Consider the following 15601-nt stretch of genomic DNA (forward strand, 5'->3'; position numbering starts at 1 on the left):
AGAGAGAGAGAGAGCGAGAGAAAATGAGAGAGGGAGAAAGAGAGATGACACTGTAATATAACACACTTGTTTAAAAAAAAAGTGAAAATACAATTTCTGTGTTCTAGCGTTGTATAACCTGTATATTTTTTATTTATCCAAATTATATGTTTCTATGTGTTAATTATAAAAATGTGAGAATAAAAGATATCAAATACGACATATTATTTTTATGCCGTAGATAAAAGATAGATCCTATGATACAGAAAATAACTAACAGAGATATCACTTTTTCGACAAATTATTATATATCTCGACTCCTATTAACAGTTTTTTCACTTTATACTTTTTTTCGTCGAAAAGCTGTTGTATTCAATTAAACTCGGTATTCAATTAAAGCTTTAAAACAAAAATGTTTAGAATATATACTGTATCTATATAATCAGATTACTCTTAAATGTGCAATGATAAAAACTTCTTACTGCTAAGAAAAAATTCTAAAAGTCTACTCATAGCTAGTGTTTTATTGAAGTTTAAGTCCTTTTTATCTATGCAGCACTAAATAAAGTACAATAATAAATAAATAAATTAATATTAATCAATATTACTCTTCAATATTAACAGCAGATTTAAAAAACAATCAAGAAAGTGGGCTCTAATAGAATCAAGCGAACGAGCAAGAACAAATACGATTGAACAACTTGCTTCAATGAATGCAAATAATACCATACTGATATAATGCGATTCATTGAAACAAATTGTTCATTCGTGTTTATTCACTCGATCTCTAAATCTCAATCAAGTTTGATTTGTCTTTCTGACAAACATGGAACTGACATACATGAAATAAATCTCTCCTCAAAAATTTAAAAACTACTAAAAAAACTACTTCTATAGAGGAAAGATAGAAAAAAGATGTTATATTTAATATAATAATATGCAAGGAATTTTTCGTATCGATCCCCGTTATCGTTTTACGTTATAATTCTAAAACGCTCTGATCAGACTCTAATACAATTTTCATTTGAACGTTTCAGTGAAATTCATGCCGGAATCGGCGCCGGCTCCACCCGCGTACAACTATCCACCAGGTATGATGCCGCAGGGTACGCTGCAAGGAGCCGCGGGACCAGGTGCAGCTGCGGGTGGTGCAGGGGGGACGGGCGCTGCAACAGGGGGTGGTTCGCCGCAAACCGCTGGAGCTGCGTTCGTCGGCAACCTGAATGTCGATATGCACAGCGTTGTGTAAACGATACGACGTGATGATGGTATATTTGGGATAAAAAGGGAAACGAAGAGGATTCTGACAACGACATCATCTATGGAAATAACTGGTCGACATATTCGCTTCAGCGATCATCCATCTGTTATCGAATTATCGTCGATACATCGAAGAGCACGATGGAACAATCCGGTAACTCCATAAACTTAGATAGAATCTGCTAAACGAATCTTAGAAGTTATGGATTTACATCGTTTTCTCGAAACCCTTCGATTACCAAGCGATATCTAATCGTCTTTTATGTTGAATTATTTTGTTTCTTCGTCAACGTGATATTGTAATAATTAATTCCATTATCCCTACTATTAGCAATTATTATGCAACAATATTTTAGACAAACTACCTTTATGTGATTATTCACTAATTTTTATTCAATTGTATTTGCATCTTGATCTCATAGTCTCTCAAAAATTTTAAAAGTCTTAAATTATGGAAGCGACATATCGACCGGTCTTTTCGTCGTTCAAGAAAAAAGAAACGAGATCTATATTCTACCACTCCAGAAAATCAGCGAAGCTTTATTTTTAATGAGAGTACATGAAAAAATCCTATGATTACAAATTTCACGCTCAGCTAAATATTCGCTAATCAAAAAACATACAACGAGCGAAGTGTCGTTCACGATAGAATACACGGACATGTGTATCGATGTATGTACATACATACATGTACATGTACATACATTATTACGAATTATCAATGTAAGATTCAGTCTATGTACATATATATAAATACAAAAATTATTTATATGTTAAATTATATATTAACCGAATCAAAATACAGGAGAAACGATAATAGATGAAAGAATCAGTTGATAAATGATTTGAAAAGATTGACGTATATTTCAAGTCCACTTTTGACCGAGAAATATGTAAAAATGTCGGGTGTGCGCGTCACGTAAGATATTTCATATAAGTGATGATTTTTGTGCTTTGCGTGTACATTTATAAAAAAATTTGTCTCCGACAATAGACCTTCTGGACAAATGTGAAGTGGATTTCGACGCCAAATCCTTAACTATATTAGTCTCTTTGAGATTTACGTAATTATTACAATGCAATTATACGAATCGCCGTGATCGCAAAAATTGTTTAATGTAAAACGTAGAAAAGTTTAATATGATTTTGTAGCAAACAAACGATTTCTTAAACACATCCTTTTTGCACGATTATTAATATAACAGTTTTACTTTATAGTATATATCATATATTTGAATTTATTATTTCTTGAAATAATGTTTATAAGATGTTTTACGACAATCGAAACTGTAACGCAGAATTCTATGAGATTAAAAATTAAAATTAGTATATCAAAACATTCACATATGACTCTAGTTTTGAGTCCCATCTCGTCTTTTAAAAAATTCATTATGGGAAATTCAATATGATGGCCAAAAGTGAAAAGAACCATGGTTGGAAAATAAAGAAAATTGAAAAAATAAGAGAAATAATACACAAACATTTTGTATATGTCGAGTTAATCTATGATGTACGAATTTTAGGAAAAAAAATTGAATCAAAAATTAAATCTAAAATGGCGATTCCAAAATTTTGATACTTTCAATTTTTTATTCGATAGACATTATAAAAAGATATCTATTTTGAACTTAACTACGCGTAGGGCATTGGAGAATCTTTTTGTAAGAATCCTTTAAATTCTTTAATGTTCTTTCTTGCTACAAAATTATTTGTACGAATATAAATACGAATATAAATAGTTGTATAGCAAGAAAGAACATTAACGAACTTACAGGTTTCTTACGAAAAGATTCTCCAATGCTCTACACGTGGTTTTCAAATGGCTTTTATAATTTCTATCGAGTTAAAAATTGGAAGTACATATTAAGATTTTCAACTGTTATTAATCCTTTATATACGGTGCAATATTAAAAAAAAATTGAAAAAAAATTATAAAAATTACAATACAAAAATATAATGAAATAAAAATTTAAAAAGTTAAAAAATTAAAACGTTAAAAAGATAATGCAGGCTCTTGGAGCTTAATATAGTGACAATCTCGAACCTATAAAATGCAGAGAGTTTTAAATAATTCATGAAAAATAATCAATTTGAAAAGAATTTTACTTGATTTGAACTGTCACTTTGAAGCCACTATCTTAGATTATTGATTCGATTTTTTTTCACAAAATTCGTACATCCTATAAATTAATTTGGCATATATGAAACATTTATGCATCATTTCTCTTGCTTTTTTTCAATTTTCTTTATTTTCCAACTACGTTTTTCTTACTTTTATCTGCCATATTGGATCTCCTATTGAACTTTGAAAAAGATCAAGTGAAATTCGGAACTAGGATCCTATGTAAATGTTTTAATATCCCAATGTTGATTTTTTGTTGCAGAATTTTGATCGCGTTACTGTTCCGAAATTGAAATGTCACATATATACTTTTAAATATTATTAAAAAATTTCATTTATGGATTCATAAGGAAAATTTGCTCCTTTAAAGATGAGGAAGCTTGTAAATGTACTATAGAAGATAATCGAATTATAAAAAGGATAATTATTGATTCCTACATTTTCAAGCATTGACATAATGATTGATAATAAATTTTGTGGGATAGACTCGAATCTCCAAAATTTGGAATTTGAAGATATTAGCATGTAATTTTTAGCAATATTAAATAAATTAAAACGTTACTTAATGTTATATTATTTAAAACGGAAAGAGAAAAGGAAGAGAATATATCGCTAGAATAAATGCTGCGATACGTTTTATCATCATTAAATATTCTCCATCACTCTATTTTTTTCTACACGAAATTTTTGGCTAATAAATTCACAACGTAATTAATAGCAAATTCGATTGGATGCACTAATGCATATTAAAGCCGTTATACACTGATTTAATCCGCAAAAATAAAATGCAAATACTTCGAATTATAAAATACAGATTTCAGATTTCACTTTAACAGCACAAATGTATTAAGGATTTCATGGTTTAATCTGTTCTTATATTTATATTAAATACATTTTTTTACGTCAATTTACGTACAACGACTTTAATGTGCACACTGGATACATTCAATCGAATTCGCTATGCGAGATGTCAAACCGAAAGATATATTCACACAAACTTGCATAACTGCATAAACATATTCATAAAGAAAATTCAATCACATTTTATGTGCGTCTTTATAAGAGAAATGCGATTGGATAATTTTCTTTTTATGCGTTTATGTAACTATAAGTTTGTGTGGATGTACATTAAAGGCCATCACACATAAAATAATGTAAATTGCATAACCATAACATAAGACTGCTGGACTAATGAGTGTCTTATGTAAAACAACATGGCGTCTTTATGTCGGATGCTATTAATCCAGAAGCCTTATGCTATTCTTATCCAGCTTATGTCATTTTGAGTGTGGCTTTAACCACTGTCATTTAAAAAAGAAGAGTTGATATATTAACTGTATTCCTTATGAAATGAAACACCATGTTGCTACTTTCACTTGATAATCAAATTATTTCCAATTCAATAAATTGTCTATACACCGATAATAATTAAATTAAACGATAGATTTGTAAGTATAGCCATTACGCTTTGACACTTAGGCTATTGATACATTATATTATTTTGGTACGAATACCAAAATTATATTAAACTGCAATATTCCTTTAGCTGTATATCTCACCGAAAAAAAAACAGATCTATTATATATTATATAATAGAAATACTATAGATTTTACTGTATATTAGGCTTAAATAAATAACATTGTGAGAAGCAATTGTACGTGTTTTTCCTTGTCGCAACAATAAAAATTGTGATATATTTTTACACATTTAAGTCACAGTTGCAAATGCAAGTACGTAGAAAATTATTTTATAACGATCAATATTAATCCGCAATGTGCAAAATATAATATATTAATATGACATATATAAATCTCTACTATGCTTGTAAATCAGTATGATTCTTGCAAGCATTGTTTATTACGTACGAGATCTACATCTACATACAAAAACCTACATAAAAAAAAAATAAATCGTACTGATTTCAAAGATATATTGATTTCCATGAAAAAAAAACCATCATTCATACCCTAAATTGTACTCACCAATACCATCACCAATCATATTTCATACCATGATCTATAACAAAAAAGAGAACATTATTGATTAAATTTAAAAAAGATCTATGAAAATACAATTATTTGATACGTATTTATGAATATTTATATATATTTATACATATTTATACATATTAAAATATGAATAATTTTTTACGGGTTAAAGCTGTATATTGCTCTTGTTGAAAATAATCTTTTCCAAGTCGAATTATTGACATGTAAAATTCCTGCACTAAATTAAAAATGCAGGAACAAATTAATACGTGTACACAAAAAAAGAAAAATTTTACTTTATTTGAAAAAAATTTTTTATTAGAGTGCATATTAAATCACAAAAATATAGTAGAAAACAAAAACAGATGGTACATCTATAAAAGCCAAGCAAGAAGCATAGAAAAAAATTGCGACTTTTAATGATAACACTCACATTAATTAATAGGTAATAACAATTTAAAGTAAAATTATGTAACGAAAAGCCATCGATATTAATCACTGATCTAATTTTTATTAGTATTAATAAAGTTCAATAGTTAGTTTTTGAAAAATTAAGGGTTTAAATCTTTAGAAAACCTATATCATTATTTGTGACTTTCCTAATCTTATTTTCCATCAATTCATGATTCTATTGTATTAGTGCTTCCACAATTTGCCTATCGGAGATGTAATTATATATTGCAATTGTACATAGGCCATAAATAAACAGCTGCAACGTTTATAGGCAAAATTAAAGCAGCGACAAAGAGGAAAATTAACAAAAGAGCATCAATATCAAATGGTAATTGACGGAGAAGAAGCGATTCCAAATATCAAATAGATCCCATAATTGAAATTATAAATCCTCGTTTAATACATGAAATTTCAAAATAGTTCTAATAGCGTTAACTAACGTAAGAATATGTATGTATTTACGTATGTATGATGCGCGCGCGCGTAAATACTATTCACCAAAACGTAGGAAACACTTTCAAAACATTTGAAATTGCATAATCTTCCATGCAAGTTTCGGTAGTCTAAAGTCTAAAGGCTTAGGACGGAATGCAAGAGATTCGGGTTCGACTCCCGGCCGAGGCAATATTTTCCGCAATAAGTATATTATAGTTTTTTAAGTTTTTTAAATTTGGGAAATTTGGGAGGATTATTAATATTTCAGATTGATTGCGTTGAAAGTCCGACAATCATATCGGCATGCAATTATCATTTCCGAAATTAATTCATTTATATAAATATATATAAGTCCAACATCTTAAAATTCAGATCAGTAGTGGCACTTCGTATTTAAAGGAAAACTATAATATAAAAAAAAAATTAAAACCGAAAGAGAAAAATATAGAGAAGTAAAAACACAAGCAAATTTAGCTAAATTGGAACTAGAATATTTCCAAAAATAAATTTTTAATACAATAATACATTATAATACATTATAATATATTATAATAATGTTAATTATTTTTAATGGGTTTAATGTTACGTAATTATTATTTAACATTATTGTTATTATTATTGTTACCTTCTATATTGTTATCTTCTGTATTTTCTGTATTTCATGTATTTATCTTTTTTAATATATTACTCAATGATTAATTAATAATAATAATATTTAATATCTCCTAACGATAGTTAATTTAGTAATAACAGATCATTGTGTTTACATAAAAAATAAAATATATAAAAATATATAAAAAATATATTTTAAAAATATACAAAAAAAGTATATAAAAAATCTATATAGTTCTATATTACATACATCAACGTACATACAGATTATTATATTTTATGCGTAAACGCACAACTGTAATTTAAATTTATATACTGTTAATATTGACTGTCCTTATCAACGTCTTTAAATTAACCAATAAAAAAACATGCGGGAATTTTAAATTTTTAAATTTCATATATTCTCTATTTTATCATTTTTATTTAAACATTGTATGCTTTTTGTTTCTATCAACAACGATTTTTGGTTGGTTCTAAATCGCACGCTCTTCCATCACGGCATGCAGTTCAGATTGGCTCAAGTTGCAAGTCGAACACGTATGAAATCTCTTTTATAGGCTTTTTACAATAACCCATATTACATTTTAAGTCTTAATCTGTAATAAATTGGTCAATTACAGTCGAATGTGAGAAGAATAATTGACTATGTTTGATCAAAGTTTAGGTATTAGCATATTGCAAAAAGAAAGCCCATTACGCCAATAATCATAATACGATAAATCAATATTCATAGCTAATTTCTTATTTCAATTAATAATTCTTATTTTAATTAGTAATATCTTAAAATACTATAATGCTGCAAATGCTAATAATATTAATAATGCTAATAATGCTGCAAATGCTAATAATAATTTAAGAATTAAGTTTTAAATTCAAACGGACTATAAATACCAGATCTCTAGATTACTATGTAAACAGCACAAATAAATAAACATCTAAAACCTGTACGTATATATATATATATATAAAATATATATTAGACATTAACCGTATTGACCTTTATTCAAGAATATGTGTAAAAGAAAGATCTTTCACTAAATGTGCTGATTCAAATGGTATCAGGTCACTATTGAAAAGGAAATTGAAAAGAATTGAAAACCATTGGACTTTTTCGGATCAAGTCATGCTTCACAAATCGACATAATTTCGATTCTAATTTTTTGCACGTTGACATAATGCCAGTTGTGAAGAGTTGGGATAATGCGAAGAGTCAAGCTGAACATTTGCCTCAGCCTGACAAATCGGAGAATGAATATAGAAGGAATATAGGTAAAATGCGAGCAAATATTCAGCAGTAAGAATGATTTCGATTACAATAGATGTGAGACATAATAAAATAGTAACTTTTTGAAAAAAATCTTAAAATGCATCTAAATTTTTTGAAATGATCGACAAAGTATATAATATTCATACTGACTCCTCTCTGATTTTATTACTGTTTGTTTTGTCTTTAAAATTTAGAGCCATCAGATTGCCAAACAGTTTAGAAGTTTTGCTAATATCCGATGAAAATTTAACAACATCTTTTTCTCGAGAAAAAAAGATATAAAAAAGATAATTTAATTTGCATTTTAGGACTTACAAATTTTTTTAGTTAACATGTTACTCAAAATTTATATTTAAAATTAATATTAATAAACTATATATAATAAACTTTAAAATCATCAAGAGATATCTATTTTCATAAAATTTAAGTAGTGTATTATCGGAAGTAATTGGATTTGAAAAATTTAATTTCCTGCAGTGCAGAAAAGTTTCCATATTTTTTTCGAATTTCCAAATTTATTTCGAAATGTGTGATGCAATTCCAACTGTTTAAATATTCTGTTGATTATATTCAATTCTCCATTTAACATTACGTATAATGCGTGTGATGCATATACTCTTATATTTTTTTAAAGGCAGCGAGTAGCTTATGCGTGGACGTAGGAAATTTCAGCGATCCACCAGAAATTCCGAACATATCATATTTCTTAGCCTATAAATATATCTGTTTTCGAAAACCCGAAATATGTTCAGAGGTATTAAAACATGATACATAAATTTGACATAAAAATTATTTATTTGTATATTTAAGCGCTTAAGTATCGTTTTATTTATAGCAATGTATTACTTTGAAAAATTTTATTCATGACAATGGTGGCACTATTCATGTCTCAATGGAAAACGAGCATACAATATTTTACATTAATATCAAAGAAAACAAATTGCTTTTAGCTCTCCAAAAGTTTAGTCTATTTTTTGTTAATCCTATAATGCCAAAACATATATTTATGGAGCAACTAGATGCCATATGTAAATTGTAATCTTAATATTACTGTTGCAATTTGCAGTCTTGATATGCCATGCATATATAAAGCTTATATTATAGAATTTTAGGAAGGCTTATTTAAGGGTAAAATGAGGTACGAACGATTTATCCTCCTTCGCACAAACTGGTCATCCAACCAACATGTTTTCTGTAGATTATTTTAAAAAATTCCACAATAATATTGATTATGACAAATTGTACAATATAATGGACAGATTTAAAAAGCGCCACTACAGCGCTCACAGAATGAAGCTAGCAATACGAGTAACTTCGTTAAAATAGCGACGCAAGAATTATTTATTACATTTTATTATTATATTTTTATAGTTCTTTTGTTTATAAAATAAAATTAAATTATAACATGATACATATTTTTATAGTCGAGTTGAATACTATCGTTGAATACAATGGAAAAATTTGTCAAAGCGTGCTTTGCTCGTGTACCAAACAACAAAATACCTCCAGATAATTTTTCCAAATTTAAAAACGATCTCCTTTTTGATACTCCTGCTTTCCGAAAAATGTATAAAGTTAATGATGATACGGAACATTTGACACGAGTAAGTGACTAAAATTTGAACAGATATAAAAGAATTTAAGTTTATACAAGGTAACAATTTAAATAGACTTTCTCTTTTGCAGCTGCAAATAACATGGGCCTTGCCTTCGTTCTCCGATTTTTATAAATGTAATTCATATCAATATATCCCATGAATTATTGGATATAAAGGAAAAGGTTCCTTAATTAGTTATCTACGAAAAAAAATGTGGAGTCCTATATCAGACAATAATATGTTTTATTGTGAGAGTCAACAAAATTCTTTGTACAGCTTAATAAAGATCACTATCACTCACTTCTAAAGGACGAAAACATCTGGAAGATGTTTTAGATGCAATATTTTCTTTTATCAATTTACTGAAGACAGCAGGTCCGCAAAAAGAAATTTACAATGACTTTTGTAAGATTAGACAAAATACTTTTAGGTAATGTAATTTTAGAATTAAATTATGTCTTTAAGATGATTAAAGAAAAAAGCCTACATATTTGTAGACTGTAACTACATATTTGTAGAACATCACTTTTACTTGAAGGTATTTTTAGATATATTAATTACGACAAAGAAGATATCTCTGAAGTAGAACTATTCTGTAAAAATATGCATTTCTATCCGCCGAAAGCTTATATAACTGTAAACCAGCTTGATTCGAATTATAATGCAAAAGTTATACAAAAATATTTGAATTAAAATATAAACATGAACAAATATATAAAATATGAACAAAAATATTTGGCACCTGAGATGGCAAATATTATGATTTTTTCAAAGGATTTTAATTGTTTCGAATTAAAGAAAGTTGAATCATGGTGGCAAACGGCATATACGGATATTGAGATACCGAAAGTGTGGATCGAACGTTGGAAAGTCATCGAGCCATTATCAAAGTTTAATTTACCGTTATCGAATATATTCCTTGCCAACAATCTTTATCTACTAAAGACACCAAACGAAAAAATTGAGAAATATCCTGTAAAATTATACAATAATTCTGTGTCAGAGCTTTGGTATCACCCGGATTTTAAATGTTGTTTGCCGAAATGTTGTATGCATTTCTATTTTATTTCCCCTCTAAAACTTCAGTCGTTGAAGAAGTGCATAAAAAACGTAACAATACTATATTGTAGTAATTACTACTGTACTTGACACTATATGTATAATTTTTAACTTATATTGTAATTACCAATATTATGATTATTATATATAGTTATTTATATCTTATTGAAAAAGATGTGAATATAAATTTCAGTGGAGTTCTCATGGATATGTACTGCAGACTATTGGAACAACTATTAGCTGAAGAATTATATCCAGCTCTACAGGTTGGGTTTAAATATGATATCAGTGTCAATAGGAATGGTTTTATACTAAAAATAAGTGATCTTAATGAAACTCTGCCAGTAAGTATACGTTCAAAGTGTGTTTTGGAGTTATAAATACAATTTCAAGATTGTATTTATATTGCAGCTATTAGCGAGTTTTTTTGCACATTGCATAGAGCAATATTCAAGCCTAATTATGAAGGACATATTTGAAAGTATTAAAATTCAACAAATTCAGACATATTACGACTCAGTTAGCAAACCTGAGATTTTCATCAGGTACTGACTGTTTATTATATCAAATTTATTATATCATTTACTAAAACAATTACAAAATTCTTACGTGATCTAAAATAAATGATTGACATATTAATTAATATCATAATAATTAATATCATAAAATAAATTATATAGAAATATAATATAAATTATATTTCTGCTATTCAATCATATCTTTACTTTTGCTTCCGCGACATAGCATTATCGATACTGAATTTCGTCCATCATTCACTAATTGATATGCATACGTACAGGATATCACTTTCAAAGACTTCCAGAACTTTGTAAAATCCTTTACAGACCGTCTATACATTCAATGTTTCGTGCAAGGAAACATAACGCCGACTGCTGCGATCAAGACCGTAGAGCAATTTATTAAAACAATTAATTGTGGATCTTTAGATTCAAATACGATACAACAACTTAGAGGCATTCAGATACCTTTGGGCACAAGTTATTACAAGATTAAAAATATTAACAAATTAGATACAATTTCCACGATATCAAATTATTATCAAACCGGTGTCATCACGATTGAATTATCGACATTAATTAATCTGATAAGCGTAAGTATTAAGGGGATCCTAAAATGAAGCATGAACTCTGAGGAGATCACTATTTATTGAAAATATGCGCATCAACACATCTTAATCTACTACTGCATCAATATTTCACGCACACATATACATAATACTCGTAGAATAATAACATTTTAATTAGACTTCTAAATCAAATTTTAAGAATTCCGCGTTTGTTTATTATATGAAAATTATCAGTCTGTAGACCACAATTTTGTAAGTACAGATTATAAAGCTATATATCAGCAAATGTTGTTTCGGCCATATTAAGAAGGAGTAAGAAATGGTAATGAAGATCTCAATTTAAGTCATTTTTTCCGTTCTCGATATAAATTCTCAGACACGTATGTATTGATGTGTACTTTAATCCTGAAAAAAAATTTTTAAATCTGTAAAAGAGGGAAAAGTAAAAATGTTATACAAATATTGCGTGTAGTCGATGATATAAACAACTTAAGGATCCCCTTAAATAATATATATTGTTTTATATTTTGAATGCATCTTTAATGTATATTGATTTATTTTTAAAAGTAAATGAAATATGAATAAGATCTTTGATTACTACGATTAATTTTACCTGCACATTTATTTGCACTTTGTGTACATAATGGACGATAAGATACATGAAGGTCTATTCGTTGATAAATTTATACATACCATAGTCGACGTTAGAGACATTCATGGAATTCTAGGATATTATATTACTATTTGCACTGAGACAGATAAATACACAACCGAGTACGTTGATAAGAAAATCAACGAATTTTTGAGATGGTTTAAAAACGATTTAGAAAAGCTCACAGAAGAGGAATTGGATGTTTACAAAGAAATGTTCCTAAAATCTAGGTCACATGACAATACCGATCTTGAAGACGAAGTCTTCAAAGAAAGAAGTCTTGAAAGAAATTGGAAGGTGATTGTGAAGTGTACTTACATATTTGATTTTCGTAGACAGGAAATACTTGCTCTAAAGAAAATAAATGTTAATAAGCTGAAGGAATGGTTTGCAGACCACATATCAAATGAAAATAATTTTAGAAAATTGAATTTACATATTGTAGGATCTATTCCCAAAAAAGCGAAATACGTTCATTTGGAATACATAAACGACGATCATCAGCAATACAAGCCAAATAAAAATCATTATATTACTAAAGTAAAAGATTATAAGAAAAATCTCTTTATGTTTCCAACTAAACGTTCGAACAAATCCTCTCAGAGCACAGAATATGTAATACATTAACGATTTAATAATATAATAAAAATGAAATTATAACTTGTATTGTCTTATGATAATGAAGTTTTTTTAATGATTAAATGATTAAATTTAAGCTTTTTATTTTCGCATAGCAACTGCGCAATAAACTAATGCGAAAATTTGTTGCAATTACATTTATTATACTTCTATATTCTTTCCGATAAGCCATTACGAATAATAATAGCTGTTATTATTCTATAGCTGTTATTGTAACAGCTATAGAATTTTGCATTTTGCTGCAGAACTAGAATATTCGAAATTAATAGAACTAAATTTTCTCATGTTAATTAGAATTGTTAGTTTTATATATGAACAACTTTTCTAAACATACTTTTCTTTAATAAGAAAATATAAACAGATATATAATAGAAACATATTATAAGTAATTGTAATAACTAAACAAAAACGTATACAGTAATAATAATAGAGGATGCTAGTTAGAAAGTAAAGTACTTGCTCAGGATATAATTTTCCATATTTTTTATTTGTATTCTAAACACGACAAAATATTTTCAATAAAATATCTCTCTCACTCTCTTTCTCTCTCCTCTCATTCTCTTTTCTCTCCTTGTATAAAACATTTTTATATTTAACTTAACTGATTTAAAATTCATATTTTTCTACAAAGGCCGCACACTAATTGAGCAAGACTTTTCTATAAACTGAACGAAAGATCTTACAAATTATTACTTTTGTGTATGCATAAGGATGGTGTAGGAATTGGATTTTTAAAAAATTAATGAAATAATATATATCTTTTAATAATATATTTATACTTTCGAGAAAAAGAGGAATTTTTAAATTTTTAAACTTCTTTTTAAGTCAATTGCTCCATTTCCCGTTATTTCGGAAAAGAAAATTTTACAATTCGGCGACAGTTGGCGGACATAAAAAAACAGGCAGAGCTTTTAAAATCTGTTAACAAGTAATATATAATATAAATATTTTAAATTAATGCAACATTCATTAAGGGTGAGTTTCGAGTTTTATATCTTAAATATCTTAAATATCTTAAATAAACATCATATATATCCTTTTCATTTTACTATCTTTCCAATAGTTTCATTATACTCGTACATTTGTAACGCTTACATTTTCAAACATTTATTTTTTATAATAACATTATGAATAGTCAAAAAATATTTATATTTTTAAATTATCTCTAGGCCTCTTCCAGAACCTTAATTATAAAAATTTGTTTAAAGTTGGACAACCTCCACTAGATACTTTATTTTTTTCAGTTAAACTCCATGTATATTGTTCATTTATTTCTTTTTAAAAACAGAAGGAAAAATTAACAATTGATATGAGTTCAACTTCATTTACCGATGATTCATATTCAATATAGCATTATAAAGTATTTCTAAAAAAGAAATTAGACATGATTTTTTAAACACATTTTATTTTTAAGGGAGCATATATACTTAGAGGTGGTAAAAAATCGATATTTTTAAAAAATATTTTTAAAGTACAATGCCTTAAAATACATTTTTGCAGATTTATCCGACGAAAAAAGTAGTCACACAAAATTATAGACAAATAGGTTTGAACTCGTTGAAAACGACAGATAGACGTGCCTGTGACAAAATAATTCAAGTTCACGTAGATCAAAAAAGGATCTTCCTTTTTTTCTCTCTAATGTCTTCATTATATTTTGTAATAGTATTTCTTAGATCTGCGATTAATGATACGAACGATTGGTTAGGTATAATAGACAGGCAATTATAGATGGATCTTATTTAAAGTTATCAATTTTAAATAATACGTTAAGAAGCTCAGTGAGATTATGATATTTTAAAATAGTATTTAAATATAAGAACAGATCGATTCTTATATTAAATATAAGAACTGCATACATAATACATTAACTTGCTTGCTGGACCATTTGCTCTCAGATCAGTGGGAAAAAGACAAATTAGTATATCGTATATCGACTTCTGTTCGAAAGCAAGTGGACGGAAGACTTAACGGAAGAAGAAGCCGTATCGTACAGAATGCTGATTAAAATCGTCTTTCAGAAACGACTTAATATTGGTAATTTTTTCATCGGATCGTATTATATCGACCGAAATAATGCAAGGAGGTAGAAATAATAAGAGTTGTCAAGTTGAATGTCTAAAAATTCTCGTTAAATTGATGAATGACAAAAAGAAATATAGATGAGACGAAAGAAATACCGATCAGTAATGTGCACGATTTTGATGGAAATAAGCGTGAGAAATACTATGAAAATAATTTTTTAGAAGGAACAATATAATGTATTTTTTATTGATAAATGCAGGAATTAAATTTTTTTAAATAATAATATGCACAACATTCTCATTGACGTTTTATTTTATGAATATTTTACTTTGTCTTTTAAATTTAGAGCCAATAGATTACCAAATGATTTAGAAGCTAATATCCGATGAAGATTCAAAGAAATGCTCTTCTCAAGATATGAAAA

The 15601-nt window shown here is 27.7% G+C and overlaps 2 protein-coding genes and 1 pseudogene across 2 annotated transcripts in view; all 3 read left to right on the plus strand.

The window, feature by feature from the left end:
- LOC105627622 (vesicle-associated membrane protein 2-like) overlaps positions 1–1228 on the plus strand; it is a 14799-nt gene extending 13571 nt beyond the window's left edge. The window contains exon 5 of the mRNA XM_012208900.1: positions 1017–1228. Coding sequence (XP_012064290.1) covers positions 1017–1228 — 212 coding nt within the window. The remainder of the gene's footprint in view (positions 1–1016) is intronic.
- Positions 1229–9105: 7877 nt separating this feature from the next.
- LOC105627466 lies at positions 9106–10149 on the plus strand (annotated as a pseudogene).
- A 313-nt stretch (positions 10150–10462) lies between these two features.
- Positions 10463–13140, plus strand: LOC105627623 (nardilysin-like). The gene is given in 6 exon segments (XM_012208901.1): positions 10463–10812; positions 10968–11118; positions 11186–11308; positions 11500–11563; positions 11566–11886; positions 12500–13140. Coding segments are annotated over 6 exon segments (1650 nt in total).
- Positions 13141–15601: the final 2461 nt, after the last annotated feature.

Source organism: Atta cephalotes (assembly GCF_000143395.1).
Source record: "Atta cephalotes unplaced genomic scaffold scaffold00009, whole genome shotgun sequence".
NCBI lineage: Eukaryota > Metazoa > Arthropoda > Insecta > Hymenoptera > Formicidae > Atta > Atta cephalotes.